Source organism: Oreochromis aureus, linkage group 7 (genome assembly GCF_013358895.1).
Source record: "Oreochromis aureus strain Israel breed Guangdong linkage group 7, ZZ_aureus, whole genome shotgun sequence".
NCBI lineage: Eukaryota > Metazoa > Chordata > Actinopteri > Cichliformes > Cichlidae > Oreochromis > Oreochromis aureus.
In genome coordinates, this window is record NC_052948.1 from 31,770,274 (window position 1) to 31,787,073 (window position 16,800).

Genomic DNA, 16,800 nt, shown 5'->3' on the forward strand with positions numbered 1-16,800 from the left:
ATTATCTCCCCCTGCGGGCAATGCAACTTCTGCATGCGTGTCCATTTGAATTTTTTTTCTAATTTCTTGATATTGTGAATCAGCGATTATGTAATTCTTGTTTTGAAATATTTCAGTTACCCTAAAAATGCAGAATGTAAAACAAAATCAAAAGTATCCATCAGGAAATTAAAAAAAATCATCAATAAATGAAATAAATCAGTAAAAACACAAGGAAGCATACAAGGGCTTTAACCATCAGTGGATGTATTCCAGTTGCCCAGCAGCTCCCTGAAGGGCTGTCTACACACGAAGCAATCCACTTGCCCTGCATTACTTTTAATTTGACAGGTGGTCACTAGCAGATATTGCAGGTTTCAGTTGCCTAGGTAACTCTGTGATGTATTTACTACTCAAAGGAAGCTGTGAGCTGTGTAGGAACAAATGCACAATGACATTTCACTTCACTGTAAACTGAGAAGCAAGATTCTTTACATGTTTGGCACTGCAGCTAATACTACACAGTAAATATTTGTAAAGAAGTGAAATCCGTGAATACGCTGTGTGATGTACTATACATCAAGTAAAACTAACCCAATCACATTTACTAACACTTACATTTCAATAGTGTGTATGATGTAACTGCATCAGTTGTTGGCATCAGAAGATTTTTCAAGGTGTGTTTACTTGACCAACGTTCCCCTTCTCAGAATGCGGCTAATGAAAGATAAAATAAAGGATGTGAGATATTATGCAACGATACCTGAAATTATTTCATTTTATTAAAAATAAACATTACCGCAGCTTTCAGTGTAAATTAAATTCTCTATGCTTTGAAAACTCTGACGTTCTGATGTCACAGGACTGTCAGTTAGGTGGTAACTGGTATATGGACTGCTGCTGCTGCTGGATATTTCTTTACTGCTGTTGATGTTTTAAATGGAGGCAGTATAAAAAAATCTATATATGACTGGAGGGGGTGTTAACTTGTCCCGAGGCAGAAAACCAGTCGAAAGTTGACCCAACATGTTTCCATCTGTTCAGGTTAAACTCTTTAACTGAACCGAACTCATGAGAGATGCTTAACTGTAGATCAGCAAGTTTAATTCCCCCCTCAAAAAAAGGATAATAATAATAATAATTAAAAAGTCAAGTTTTTAACTTGACTTGATATTTTTAAATATTGCATTGCACAGGCCTTTCAAATCCCACAAAAAGTAATATTACATTTTACAAAAAATTATTGACATCCTTTTTATATTTTACATTAAGGTGCCAAACATGCTGATTAGCATCATCAGGGTTGCAGATGAGTTGAGGTTAGAGGAAATCAGGGGATAATCTGACTTTTAAATAAAAAAAGTCTAAACAAAAATGTAAATTAGTATAATTGCAAGAGAAACAACATTTTCAGTTCATATTTAAGCATTACTTTCAATAACAGTGTACCCCAAAGTTTTCTTTATTATTTTATTGTGCTTGTAAGTAAACCACTATTTTTTGTGTGATCATACAAATCAAACTTTTTTATTTTTTGTCAGTAAGAATTATCTCAAAATCTAATTGATCACCTTAATCAGTCACAGAATGAGCAGATTTAAAGTGATTGTAAAATATTAAATAGTATTTTTTTTTCTCACACAATACGGCTGCTTGCGAAGCTTTGGTGTGTCGTATGTGTTATTAACCTAATAAATGTTGTATGAAAAAAATTGAGAAAGCTTTCAGATTCTGCATCAATATGACCGAACACAAGCCCACAAAGATGATGCACACCACCTCTGTTAAGCAGACCTGATCATTTATCCAATATTGTACATAATTAGAATTAACAGTAAATTGGAAGATGACATTACAGTCGCATGTTTGCAGTTAAGGGGGTGATTACCTGATCTGATACCTTTCAAAATGTGTGTGAGCAAGCGCATGATGGCACAGGCGATGACAAATTTTGGAATACCTCATAAAAAGAGTGGTTGGTGGGGTTTCTTTAGCTGGGAAGGATTATTAAACCGTCCTTGAAGATTTTCTGTCTGTCAGTCCACTGACAGACAGACTGTGTGCAGATGAAGGAATTTCAAGAGCATTGTTGCGCTCCACAGGAGGATCTGCAAGGTCACAAAGGAACCCCAAAAGTTTCTAAGAAACTAAAGTTCTCTATAACACAGAGGCTGATATTAATGTCGATGATTCCCCTGTCAGGAGAACAGAATGCACAACAATGGTGTGCATCATAGGGCTGGAAGGAGACAAAGAAATCTGTTGTCCATCTGCAGTTTGCTAAAGATTACATTGACTACTTGTATGTGACTTAAGGGGGTCAATTGAGAAAGCCAAGCATATGCACTGGAGCTCTGCAGTCATATTTTTGTAGAGTCGCTGCCATATAACGAAAGACTTACACAATGACTGTATACAACACTAATTCTTTACAAGTATATATTGAGGGTCTTGTACATTTACAAAATTTTTCGATTAAAGTGTGAGAAATATCTCCACAGGGCCTTTATCGGTTTTCCACAGCACACTGAGGAGAATATTGAATTTTTTTTTCCGACTGCAAGGACAAACTCTGCATGAAGGCCACGCTCAATATAACACGAATGTGTGTCTGTGAGAGACGAGCACTTGACTGTCACACACACACGCACACAGATGAAGCACTTAAGTTGGCACACTGAGAGGTGACAGTTTGTATAGCCGGACAGAACAGGCCATTACACAGTGATCACACATTTGCAGGATATTTAAGTGAAGCCATTCACTCTATAAGTGTGTCCCATCCTTGGAAACACTTGCAGACCAGTGACAGCAACAACTCTAACACATTTGATGCAGTCGTCTCGGGGGAGAACTGTTAGCTAAGCTCATTATTGCTGGTTTTATTCTTGATTAAGCCCATTAACTAGAAATCCTGTGAACTTTGAATTCCTGTTGATCGCTGTCCAACTTTTTACTCTGATTTCCCTCCCTCGGGCAGCCATTGGTTCCACATCAGTCAGACTGCAGAGACTTGAAACCTGCTGCTGATAGATAATCCATCACAGTCAACACGGAGTCACCTTTTATTTTATTCAGTTATAAGTGCATATTGAAAAGTTTGCACTGCACTGCCAGGCAACAATAACTGAACTCTTGACAGAAACAAAATCAGACATGAGGTTCACTGTGATAGATTAGGTATTTGCAGCCACTTACGACACTGTGCGATTTGACTCGCTCAAAAATGAATGAATGCATCAAAGAGTGCAGAAGAAACACGTTAAGCCTCTTAAAGGCATGGCTGGGGAAATGGTTTTTCAGCAGTGAAAAAGGTGTGATTTATGTCCTTTCACAGCCTAAATGTGTAGCATTCCTGTGCTCAGAGAGAAGGTCCAAATATGCTGACCTCCTTTTTGTTGTCTTAGTAAACTGATTGATTTACAATATTAGGTTGTAGAGCTAAAGTAAGCCGCAGTACGCCTGGCAGGTCAAAAAAGTGGTTACATCCACATGAAAATTGGTTGACAAGTGGATGATTTTCACATGTTTGGGTTTTACATAACTAGTGCTGAGTTGTCGGTCTGTAGCCCATACTCAGCCTCCCCATGAAGAGTGTGCTTTCGGGACATAGTTCTGTAATAAAACCCATAACGCCCCACAGAATGTCTCGCTTCCACGGCTGCTAACAGTGCTGTCAGCTGAAGTGGTAATCACACTGGTGCTACCAAAGTCTGGCTCAGTAGTAGTTCAGCCATTTTTACAAGCATTTGTGAGCACATTGCATGCAAATTACATGACTCTGTATTTCAGTATGAAACCAATGCTAACACCAAACTGAAATGTAGTCAGTCACTGACATACTGTTAAAAATTATATTTGTAACAGAGCAGAAAATAAAGTCCAGGCTTATTTATCGCCCTTCATTATTAAGCATTTTTGGAATCAAGTTTACTGAAACTGGAAAATAGCATTTTTCAAAAGCTGCTTAACTTTCAGTAGGGTTGGTAGCTGCTTCGGATTGTAGGAGGTTAAGTTTTAATCTTTGGGTAATTAACAAAAGCCTAACTGTTTTCTGGTTTGTTGGCAGACGATGATCGTTAGGATGTTTGTTTATGAGAGCATGAAGTGCAGGAGCCCTGACTGATTTGGTCACACTACCAACGAAGAAGCAAATGTTTACAAAAAATTTAAATAGAATTTGGTGGTATGATCAAACTGATATCTGGACTCGTCACAACATGACTACTGAACTACTGAAAGCAAAAAAATTCACATGCTTTCATACACAAACTTGTCGTCAGTCTTTAAGTGGCTTGAAGACGTTTCACCTCTCATCCAAGAAGCTTCTTCAGTTCTAAGGGTCAAATGGTGGAGAGTCCCAGATTTAAGCCCTGTGGGAGTGTCCCGCCCAAAGAGGGACAAAAGGACCCCCTGATGATCCTCTACCTAATCACATGAGCCAAGGTGTGAAAATGGGTGTGGGTCACAATCAGCCAGGGTTTCGGGTGAGCTCACTGTGAAACCTAGCCCCACCCTATCATGTGATTTCCTGAGGTCAGATGGCCCAGGATGTGAGTGGGCGTTAAGGCGTCTGGGAAGGGATCTCAAAACTGGATTATAGATGGCAGACAGTTGGTGTTGTAAACCACCGCCGCTGTTCAAAGATGGTCGCTCACAGTGGACATAGATGGCTTCTTTCACTCCTCTTTCAAACCATCTGTCCTCTCTGTCCAAAATGTGAACGTTGGCATCCTCGAAAGAGTGACCTTTATCCTTTAGATGCAGATGGACTGCTGAGTCTTGTCCTGTGGAGGTGGCTCTTCTATGTTGTGCCATGCGCTTGTGAAGTGGCTGTTTGGTCTCTCCAATGTAGAGGTCTGGGCATTCCTCGCTGCACTGTACAGCATACACCACATTGTTAAGTTTGTGTTTAGGAGTTTTGTCTTTGGGATGAACCAGTTTCTGTCTGAGTGTGTTGCTGGGTCTGAAGTACACTGGGATGTCGTGCTTGAAGAAAACTCTCCTGAGTTTCTCTGATACACCGGCTACATAGGGGATGACAATGTTGTTGCGTCTGTCTTTCTTGTCCTCCCTCGCTGGTGTCTGATCTTCTTTTCTGTGCATCTTTGCTGACTTTATGAACGCCCAATTAGGATAACCACATGTTTTAAGTGCTTCCTTTTAGTCCTTCGCTTTTCTTTTCAAGCTCCTTAGACTACGATGACCTGGATGACTGAGAACCTTCACAGACATAGTGTGAATGTAGTTTAAGAGAATAGAAGAATACAGTGGATCGATCCTGGGTTGGGTTTCTGGGTTTCTGGCTTGGGTGTTGCCTCAAGCCTGAAATACATATGCTTGAATCTCCCTCATGCACACTTACCCGCAATAAGTAAATTCAGTGGTGCATCGGTTGGTTCACAATTATAGCTTGATTGCATTTCTTCAAACTGTATCTATTGTAATTAGTTTTGACACACAACAGCCCATGGTTTTATAAAGCTATTAAACTCTGTGTTTTATTTCTCTTCATTTCAGATTTATGAGCAAGATGACCTGTCAGAGCAGATGGCCAGTCTAGAAGGACTGATGCAGCAGCTCAATGCCATAACAGGCTCCGCCTTCTAACCTCTGAGCCCGGCCCGGCCCCGAATCATGGCCCAGTCTGGAACCCTTCTTCAAGCCTCGATGTCACCTGTTGTCTGGTCTTTCAAGGCACCAACAGGTCAATCTGGGTTTAAAGATGCCTCTGTGGAATCAGATCTCCGTTTGTGCTGGGTTAAGTCTGTTTGGTTTCTACTGGTCTTGGCTACTATCCACTGGGACCGGGATTGGAAAAAGGGAATTCAAAAGAGGATAAACACTACAGCACACAGCATCAAGAACAGGACCAGTGTTGAGGGGCATCTTTAGGAGTTTAAACTGAAACCCCTTTAGACCCCTCAACCCCAAACACAAAACTAAAAAAAACCCAATGCCTAGCGCCTCGACTTAATGAAACAGGGGGAAAGGATTATCACAAAAAAAGAAGACAAAATTACAAGATCCCTCCTGTTTCTCTTATTTGTGATATTTATTAGCATCCTCCTCCGCTGAGTTATCTTCAACTCAGTTACTGTGACTGTACCTCACTTATTTTTCATTATCGCCATTCCTTTTTGTCTTTTGTCTTTCTTTGGGTATTCCAACTTTGCGCATTTACAGGATGTGCATATGGTTTGAAAATGCAAGACAAACCTAAGTGAGAAATGGAAAACACATCCTTAGCCACCAAAGTTTCAGCAAAACTTTTTTTTTTTCATGTGGATTCAAGGTTGCCTGTTACAACAGAGCGAGGTGATTCACAACGACATTTTTTCTCCCCGTCTTTTTCTGTCTTACACAAAACAGTATGATTTGACTGAAACACACATCACCCAAGCCCACGGTACCCTTCCACTTTCTGGATCTTGAGATTAAAATTGTAAAGTCCGGTCTGAATCATCTGGATCTGGATTCTACTAACTTTTTTTCTTACAGGACTGTATAAAAACCTCTTTAGACTCCCACAGTTGGTTGCTGCTCCTGACCAAGCCTTTACTCTCCCTAACGCAGAAAATGTCCAGTATTTACCCACAAGGACTTGTGTCGTTGCCAAATTCTCATCTCTGAAAGCTTACTGTAACTTATTTTTCGCTAGTTGTTCAAGTCTGGCCTAAAAATGGACTTGAAGTGGGTGAAAAAGATAAGATTTAAGGAACAAGGTGGAGCTGGTTTCGAGATGATCAATTCCATTGTGGAACAAAGAGAACAGTAATTGTTCATGTCAAACGTATGTTCAGTCACTCTAAACATGTTAGTCGCAAAGTGCAGCGTTGCCCCTGTTGTCTGGAGAACTAAAGAAGGGTTACAGTCTGTGAATATCAGTGTTGTTGGTCTTTGGGACACTAGTTCACGTGTTCTCCAAAGATGCATTTTGAAGGACACTCGCTGAATCATGGTTATTCTATCAAAAACATAATAAGCACTACCAAAATTGAGAAAAAGGTAATTGCGTCATGATCATAAGACGACAGTTTCGACTCTCAGATAACAAAACAATAATTTTGTTTTCCGTCATTAAGTTGTATGTATAATTAGCTACAAACCAACCACAGCAGGGTGCTGTGTTGCTCTTGTCAAAAATGGAAGACATTGAGATTTGATGTTACCTTCATTATTAATGTTTTTATTGGGATTGGAGATGATGGGGCAGCCACTGATGATGATAATGACACTGATCTCTGTCATTGTTTATTTTTCGACTGTGCCATTTTACAGTGTCTGGCTGGAGGTGAGTGTGCTGTATCTGGGCTTGCTTTTGATGAATCCATATTTATTTTTCATGAGACAAACACGAGTGTACCTCTGTCGACCTTGATCGCAATGGCAAAACCGTCAGCTTCGCTTTGAGTTTTCTTCAGGGGGTTCTGTTTTTATACAAAAAACGATAAGAGAAAATGTGACAAAAAGATCAACACAAATAATGCATAATCCTCAAAGTATATTTTTACATTTGATGTCCTGTCAGAGCTGAGTTTTTTTAAGTCAGGTTTTTTTAACCACATTTCTGCAGAGAGCTACTTTAACCGCAGTGAAATATGATAACCTCCAGCCTTTGAACATGTCAGACAGTTAGTTTAATTCAAAACATCTTTGTTAACTGGTATAAAGAAGCCCTTTTGTGCCATTTTTAGTTTTAATAGAAGCTGTCTAAAAAAAGGTGGACCGAGGAAACAAATTGCAAAGAGGGAATTTAAACCTGTAGCGATAGTGTTGAAGGTGTCCTCTGTTGCATCAGTGCAAAGAATATCTGCCTTCCCGTTCTTTAAAACAACTGCATTTGCATTGACAGCAGGCGAGAGAACCTGATTTTCAGAATTTGATGGAGATGAGATGGGTGGGGATGTTTTTGTTTCTCTTTCTGAAAGAGAAATCCTATTTGTGAAAAGCGGCATTAGGACAGTGAATAAGGTGTACACTGTAAAAAAAAAAAAAAAAAAAATCCTAACAAGTTGTTCTGCGCTGGAGTTTTTGTGAAGGTCTCACTTCTTTCTTTGCTGCTGCAGCAATCTATTTTTCTAAATATCACCCCTCATTCTTACAACATAATTGGAAGTATGTGGAATTACACCACCTGTAAAAAATCACATTTGAACACCTGGCTAAACGACTGGTAAGGATAGTCATTTTGTCTGTCTGCAGAAAACCAGGAATTCAAAATGACTAATGATTCATTAATCAGTTGGGAGAGAAAAAACAGGCAATCAGTATGCTCTGTATTTGACTCCATCACCCCAGCCTCCATATTGTAATTTACAGACCTTTATCTTTCTGTGATAAAAGGAAAAAGCCTGAGGGAGACAGAGAGAGGCAGAGCCATGAATTGATATTCAGGGGTGGTTTGTATGTGCGAGTTAGGGCACAGAGGAATGAGCCCGTGAATTCATTATAACGTAGTTTCAAATATTATGATTCAAGCTCACGCTCGCTGGGCCATTACACCGGCGGAGAAAAGTCCCGGGCACAGAAGGGATGGAAAGGTAACATCTCGGTAGTACGAGCGCGGGGATGAAAGGTGAACGAACGCTGGCAGGCGGACGGTGAGGGGATCAAACTCATCAGCCTGTTCTCGGAGAAAAATCCCTGTTTCACTCTGCTCTTCCTCCCCTCCCCTCCTCTCTGCAGAGCAGAGCTTTGTAAAGACGGAACAATCCTGTGCTGTGGGGTCAGACTAAAATTTGATTTTAAAAAAAGAAAATCAGACTCAACAATAAATTCTGAATCGAATGGCCTGTTGACACAAGACAAAAAGGTAGGAAAAGAAGGAATTATTAAAGTTAACGGCTCTTACTAGTGGATTTGCACATTTTAGCCCATTAAATGTGAATCACATCTATTTTTAAAAGTACTTCTTTTCCAGTTATCATCCATCCAGCTGGACCTTTCTGGCAGACGTTTGTTTGTTTCATTTCTGAAAGTCAGCTTGCAGACATTGTTTCCAGAACCCTCGTATCACTGCCAACTTGTCGGGTTTGATCCAGTGACTCAGACAGATGATGTGTCGGTGGAAATGGAAGCAACTGCACAGGTTACTTTAAGTCAACTTACAAAACAGCTCTTAAATCAAAAATTGTCAAAGTTAAAAAAAAAAATTAAGTTAAGCAGTACTAGGACTCTTTAAACTGGTGGATCCATCAGCCAGCCATCACACTCTGCATTTGAGCAACTTTATTTTAATCAGTGTTGCAGAATTTATCTGTATTTCATAAATGTTTCTTCTGAGTTTCCTAGAAATGGCTTGTAAATTTCAGCTGTTTCCATTTATAGACTGTATGCAAAAGATAGATACTGAGGTTGTCTCTCGTTTTAAGTCGTCACGCTCATCACTTAGGCCACTGTGATCTTAGTTTTTGAAAACAAGGAGCAGTAGGGATTCGCCACTACCTACAGCATGTGCTGCTTTAATGTCGATTTACACTGAATTGAACCCAAACTTACAAAATCAACACCAAACTATATAAAACAAATTACAAAACTAGTGACTGATTTCAAAACCTCCTTAGAAATGTGTTTACTGAGGTTTTCAAGTGCGAAGTTGGGCAGAGGTCAGAGTCTTTGATGGCCATTAGCACAAAAAAAGCAGGTTTAAGGCACTTAGTTTTCACTTTTCAACCTATAAGAAACATCCATCTTTTATGTCCACTCTTTGGTTTCCAACTGCCATTAGTTTTGTATATTTTCAATTCATAGACCCCTTCATAAGTCCAAATCAGGTCAAAGTGCTTTCTCAAATTATACTTTGACTAATCTGATCAAGAATACTTCTGTTACATAACGATGGGTTTGTCTCCAGATGTCTGTCTGATGCCTTGCTATACTCTATGCAGAAGGTATCAGGCCTACAAAAACCCCTCCACTTTGAAGTCTCTACTATTTGAAATTCATAAACTTGAGCTGAAACCAATGGGTGCCTGGAAGGAAGGAAATCAGTCTAAAAACTGATGCAGGATCTTGAAAATAATCAGTTGGGCTGAAACCTTTGAAAGTTTTTTAGGCACGAGCTAATACATGAAAGACCTGTACACTCTGTAGCGTTTACGTAGGACATTTGGTAACTCTTAGAAGGAGAAATCAGTTGGACTCAGATAAAACACTTCAAAGTAGCACGGATAAGCAGCTGATTAAATCTTTAAATAGGTGTTTTTCCTCTTAGCTGTCAAAAATCCGACTTTATACCAATGATGTGACTTGAAATGTTCTTTAAAGAGAACACCTAACTTTTTCTTATCCTTAGTCATTCGCCTGCATGAGTTTTTGTCATCGTTGAGATAAATAAGACATTCTCCGTAGCTATACTTTTCACTTCAGTGTTATTTTTCTTTCTCCATATTTAGTCACTTTATTTGAAGTCTTTGTGAAATGTTAAAATGTGCTCTGTGTTATGTTAATTTGTTCCTCCTGTAAAGTCGACACACGGGGACCAGATGAGACAGCGCTGTTCTGCTGAGGGCTTATCCCAAAAGCCCTGTGTCCCTTTAAAGGGAGAAACTAAAAAAGAAAAGTTGTTTCTTTTCTTTTTTTTGGGCAGCACAGATGCAGCCTTTCAGCACCTGCCGGGAAACACAGCAGACACATCAGATGTACTATATCCAGTGATGGCAGGGATCGTCCTGTACTTGAAATATCAAAGCTTGGATCCACAGAACGGCAAACGTGTCTATCAGAATGTTCCAGTGCAAGATGCTGTACCCCCAAATGGCTCACTCAGTGACTCATAATGCAGAAAACGTTCATCAAAACAAACCATTTCCTCTCAGTCTCAACCTAAATGTCCTTTTATTTCAGCAACAAAGATCATTTTATGGAAATCTGCCTACTTAACTTAGAACAGGGCAATGGCCAGATATATAAAAGAAGCTGATTTTTTTTGCTTGTTCAGAGATTTTTTTCCCATCAGTAACCAAACTTTAGGATCCACAGGCTTTGCTGTGCAGTGATGTTTGCCTTAATACCTGAAAACTTACCTGTATTGGCTGACCTTTAGTTATAGGAACTAAGAAACTCCAAGGGGAGAAATTCTGCCTGTATTCTCCCAATACTTGCAAGGATATTAGTTTCATTTACATTATCTGCATGTAACAGCTGTAGGACAGTCCGGTACTCTACCTGTTTTTTCATTTTTCAGGTTTCAGACATATTTTACTTTAATTTACAACTTGTTGTTTGACTGGTTTCAGTTGATTTCTAGTGTGAAAATCAGCTTTTTGAGATTTAACTATACAGTCATGACCAAAACCTTTGGCCATGACTGTAGGACTATGATCCATATATAGAAGATACATCAATATTATTCAGGGGAACCAAAATGTCAGCATGTCTACACGTCAGGGTGGACCTAAAATTACATTAGATTGAGGCAGATAGGTTGGCTCCTAGTGATCGACTACACACAATTGAATCTCCTCTCCTGCAAATATCAGCTAGAGTGGAGGCATTGTCAGACTGTGGATGGGGACAAGTGGCAATTCTTTCTGATGTCAGGCTGCTTTAGCACTATTTTAAGCCAAATCTCTTCCTAAAGTTTATTTTATCTCTGAAGCCAACAAAACATAGGTTTAAAAACTATGTTTTTATGTTCTGGTTATATTTCAAATTTATCAACGTTGTCATTTAGGTTAGAGGACTAGTTGACAGAAAAAAATATTGAGAGACAGAAAATGATGCAGACACTGTGACTGTCTGGACAACATGTTAAGAGCAAGCTTACATTTGTGGCAGTTAGAATAAACGTCTACTTAAAGGGGATGTAAATTTATCTGAACATATTCAGAAAATGTAAAGCTAAACCATGTGATTTACAGTCAATCGGCATAAAGATCCCAAAATATTGCTTTTTGAAATAGTGTTTCTTCATCTGATGCTGGAACAGCCTCAGAACCACCATCATCTCAACGTCATCATCTTATTTTATCATTCAGTGCAACACAAAATTCACAGTTTCACTTTTTCAGGTGTGAATTAAACAGTGCACAGGAATCTAAAAGGGAGACTAAGGACTGAAAAGGACCTATTCTTTAAGAGTCTGACCCCACCCTCACCCCACCTCCTAACAGCCAGATGTTGGGTTTTTACTTTGTGTGTATTTTACTGTGGAGAAAAACATTGCTGCAGCAGAACTACATTTTTAAAAAGTCATTTTTTTTTACAGTGTACAGTTCCACTAGAGTAGAAGTAACTTTTTTATAATCAAATTTAATATATTATTACTATTATTACTTTATTTCGAGTGCTCTTTAATTCTATTATTTATAACCATGTGATATTTCTGCAAATGTGCATTTAGATTAGCAAAGAACAAAAATGAAAAAAGAGGACTGAAGCAGTGTTTTATTTTTCTTATTTTAGGTTACTGCCTTAAAAGTTTTCAGTATTTCTTTTTATATTTTGCTTATTTGTATTCCTTGACGAAGCATTTTATTTGCCACCGTGATAGCTCGTTCCGAGGAGATGCAGTCACCTCTGATTTGTGTTTATTGTCAGTCTGAAATCTGGATGGTGGGGCTCCGATCGCATCTATGCAGTTCTTCTTCATAGCTACAGCAGACCCGCCATAGGGTCACATTTAAGTTTTATTCTTTGCCCACTATCTGGAGCCAGGAAATCCAAATCTGGGGCAAGAGAGAGGCGCCTAAGTGGAGCTCACGTGGAGTGTGTTTCGTCATGATATTAAAACTGAAGCTTGAGTTGAGCTGCATGCAACTGTTCACTATTAAATGGAGTAATTTGTATTTGGCTGTATGGCTCTGCATTCTTGAGCAGCAGCAAGAACGGAGCAGCTGGTACCAACAGCAGATATGACACTAGTCAAGCAAGATACAGCATGGATTAAAGCTGCAGTGGAGGTGAGTTCCAAAGCAGCTTGCAGAGTGCAGTTATTATGGGCAGGATTTAACTTTGTGGTGTGCTTGAGTCAACGCTAATCAGCTGAAAGTAGGACAATCAGTGCCTTTGGACAAACTCAGACATCAGATATTAGACAATAGCATCTATAGAATAAAAATCTTCCACCTCAGTAACTGTTTTTTTTCATGTGCTCAGATTTTTCTTCTTGCAATGACAATTTTTCTCTTTAAAAAAAACTGACTCCATTAAAAAAAAAAACAGATGTTGGCTTACGTTAAGTGTTCCCTCAGATTTGATTGTTAGAGACGTACCGATGTGTCAAATGGAATCAATATGAAATTATAAAAAGAATAATCATTTAAGGACAAGTAAAGCTCCACATGATGTTTTCACACTCCTTAGTTCAATTTTAGTAGAACAATTGCAGATCCCCTTTATTTTTAAAAGTATTTTTCTTCTCCAGTAGGTATCATTGGGTTGGCTGATTACTCTGATTACTGATACTCATCTGGAGACTGATACCTCACACCTAACTATAAAAGATCATTTAATACTGACCAGCACTACTAGTCAAACTTTACATCTCTCTATTAAGGCACATATGATGACTACTTCTCATATGTCTGAGTGTCTCTGAATGCACCGCCACAAAGCGTGTTCTAAATGCTTTCAGCTGCGTTTCTGGATGACTTCAGCATATCTTTGCTCACAAAGGTGTCATTAAATGGCAGCCTGGAAGGCAGGAAATCAGAGTAAAAGCTGATGCTCTGCAGGAAAGAAAAACCAGTGCTCTTTGTAGTTAATGGAGTAAAACCGGCAGAAACACACCGGGAAGGCCCCGTGAAAACACCTCGTCCTGTACGAGTGAAGGCTCCTTGTGAACTAGTATAGTGTCAATTGTGTGAAACTCAGAAACACCAAGCAGACTTGATAAGGTGGAAACTGGCTCAGCTCACCTCCCACATTTCAAAGGGAAACTCGACTTCATTAACTTCTTTCTTTGGGCGATTCACTCCTGCGTGGGAACCATTGAGGATCAAAAAAGGGACAAATTACATGGTGAAAAAAAATAAAATACAAAAAGGGAGGGTTAAAAAAGAGAAAAAATAAAGTTGGTCAGGGATGTGGTGACTGAGAGAGGTCTGGTGCCGTGTGAAACCATCTCCGTCAGCTCCATGGCAGACAGTTTGAGGCCAACAGCTTACAAAAAGAAAATAATAGAGTAGAAAAAAAACGAATGATGTGGACCTCATCTCTTCAGGGTGAAAGGGACCAAATTAAAACGACTCTTATCTCCTCTCACACAGACAATTACTTCATTTCCAGAACATCATTGTTGGACAGAGGAGCCGACAGATGGACGATTCAGAGTAAATACATTCAACTTCATCCTTTTAAAAAAAAAGTCCAAGCCTAGACTCATTATAACCAAATTAGCTTAGTGACTGCAATATTTAAGAGTGTACATTTTGTTCATTTGAGTGAAGGGGGGAAAGTGGATGATGATGACGAAGACAAAGTAAAGCGAAGTTTCTATCCACAATGTTGTATACAATTGCTGGTTTTGTAATGCACTGTAGAACAGTCCCATGGTCCTTTTTTATAGAAATGTTATTTCAATGGTGCATTCTTTTTGTTTGATAAATAAAGTTTTGATACAAAAACAAAACCCCTGTTTATGTGCCAGATTATTCACCACACAACTGAATGTGTGTATAATAGATGTTACGGAGACTTAAAAACCGAGTCACAACAAAGTTAAATACAGAATTTCAGGGCGAGACTTCACCTTACTTAACCTGATGCATGAGGAAAGGCTGCATAGGACTCGAGGGGAGTCTGTCATAGCCCATTATACAGTTAGTGTCAGAATTATCCATCAGGCTATAGTTAGAAAGGAAATTGTCCTTAACTGGAATATGCTGAGGAAAACCTGTTGGGTTCAGCTGGCGTAAAAAATCTGTGTTTTGTCAGAGCTGCTGTCATCTTACAGAGCATCCTCCAGGGGATCCAGGACATCTTACAGAGTGTTGATGTGGTGACAGAGTTACGGCAACACTAAGTCAGGTCTCTCACTATTAGTTTTCACATTTCAATGCCCACAAGGCATCCTTTGGCATCACATTTTAGCTTTTTTCCCAGCATGCAGGGTTAATGTTGTGAAGGGACATATTTTAATTTAAACCTTGATCTTTTCCTAAACTTACCCACAGAGTGAAATGGAAAGTAGACAGCTCAAAATATGACACAAACCACTAGAGGAATGGAGTGAAACAATAATTCAGCCTGTAAATTTGATTCAATGCCAGCCAGCCACTCAGGCTAAACCTGTGTGTTATTTAAGGCTGCCAACATATGAGATTTCTCTATGCTATTTAAGGAATTTACCTCATATTATTCACTTGATATTATTGGCTGTCTAGTATTGACAAAAGTGCTATCAGTCTGTTGTCTGCTTTTGACCAATTTATTAAACTCAAAATAATAGTAAAGGGAGGTCAGAGACAGAGTCTTCATCCAGAGTTTTGTATGCATGAAAGATGCACAAAAAGAACAATATATTTCTTCTTAAGACATTATGAACATATTTCATTTAGTTTCTTCAATACTAATTATCAGATGTTAAATTGGGATTTGGTTGAAGGGGAATCCTTACAATGGGTGTGGCGTAATGAATTACTTAGAAATAAGCCAAATAACAATTTGGTTTTTGAGTCTGAAAGATGTTTTATTGTATACAGACTGTATATCAGACCAGCTGATCTGTGGTGCTACTGTGATATCCACTGCTCTTTGTGGATTTAGCCAACTGAATCCACTAAGATAACCACAAACAACCAACTTTATTTGTATGAGCACCATGAACACATGAGAAGGGAAAAAAAGGATATGTGGGATTCTTATGACTAAGCAAATATTGCCTTATAGTCAGCTGTAGGCAACACCAGGCTGCACCACACGCAAGATTAACTCACCCAACAGTAACATGCACTAAACCTGCCCTTTAAATTTAGTTGCTTATTAACTGAAGGTGCAGGAACACACTTCTGGAGTCACTTCTAGCCCACTTTAACCCCCAGTAGTAGTAAATATAGCGATTCTTCTAAGGCTAAGAATCCTCCACTATATGTTTATCACAGAGGAAAATTATCCAAATAACAAACTCAGCAGAACTGGGAACCTATTTTGAGTTTAATAAATTGGTCAAAAACAGACAACAGACTGATAGAACTTTTTCAATACTAGACAGCCAATAATATCAAGTGAATAATATAAAATAAATAGCATAGAGAAATCTCATATGTTGGCAGCCTTAAATAACACACAGGTTTAGCCTGAGTGGCCTGGAATGGAATTAAAGCTATGAGAATACGCCAACCAGATGCTGAAATACAAAGAAATTAACTTGCATTTTTTAAAAAGAGAATGAGATACAGAGTGAGTGCAAAGCTTCAAATGATTATTTTTATAGTCAAAGATCGGGCTAGAGTATCAGAAACACAAACATTGACCTGATTAACTAACATTTCAGCATTTAGCCACATCTCTTATTTACTGTTATAACTGTTACTGTTCTTATTTACTACAATAATATCACTACTAAAGTTCACACTAGGCCAAACAGCCATCAGGTCACAAGGAAATGCTCCCTGCTGGTGATAGTCAGTCTGCTACTGCGAACCACATTTTCCTGACTGAAACACGTCTGACTTACCACACGGCACCCCTCTAATGCAGAACTTAAGAGGATAACAAGGTGTATGAAGGCACTAACACCATCTAAAAGACTGGCAGTATCTGATGCCCTGGTATGAGAATGTGTTATAGGGTTAGGCTTTAAAAAGCTCAGCAGTGCAGCATGTCATACAGGGAAACAGTTCAAAAGGGTAAAGCAACTGAGTTTAAAAAAAGACT

General features: G+C 38.9%; 1 protein-coding gene across 1 annotated transcript in view; it reads left to right on the forward strand.

Moving 5' to 3' along the window:
- dcc (DCC netrin 1 receptor) overlaps window positions 1-14,519 on the forward strand; it is a 339,659-nt gene extending 325,140 nt beyond the window's left edge. Inside the window, exon 29 of the mRNA XM_039615624.1 lies at window positions 5,500-14,519. Within this exon, the coding sequence (XP_039471558.1) occupies window positions 5,500-5,589 (90 nt within the window). The 3' untranslated portion in view covers window positions 5,590-14,519. The remainder of the gene's footprint in view (window positions 1-5,499) is intronic.
- The last annotated feature ends 2,281 nt before the right edge of the window (window positions 14,520-16,800 follow it).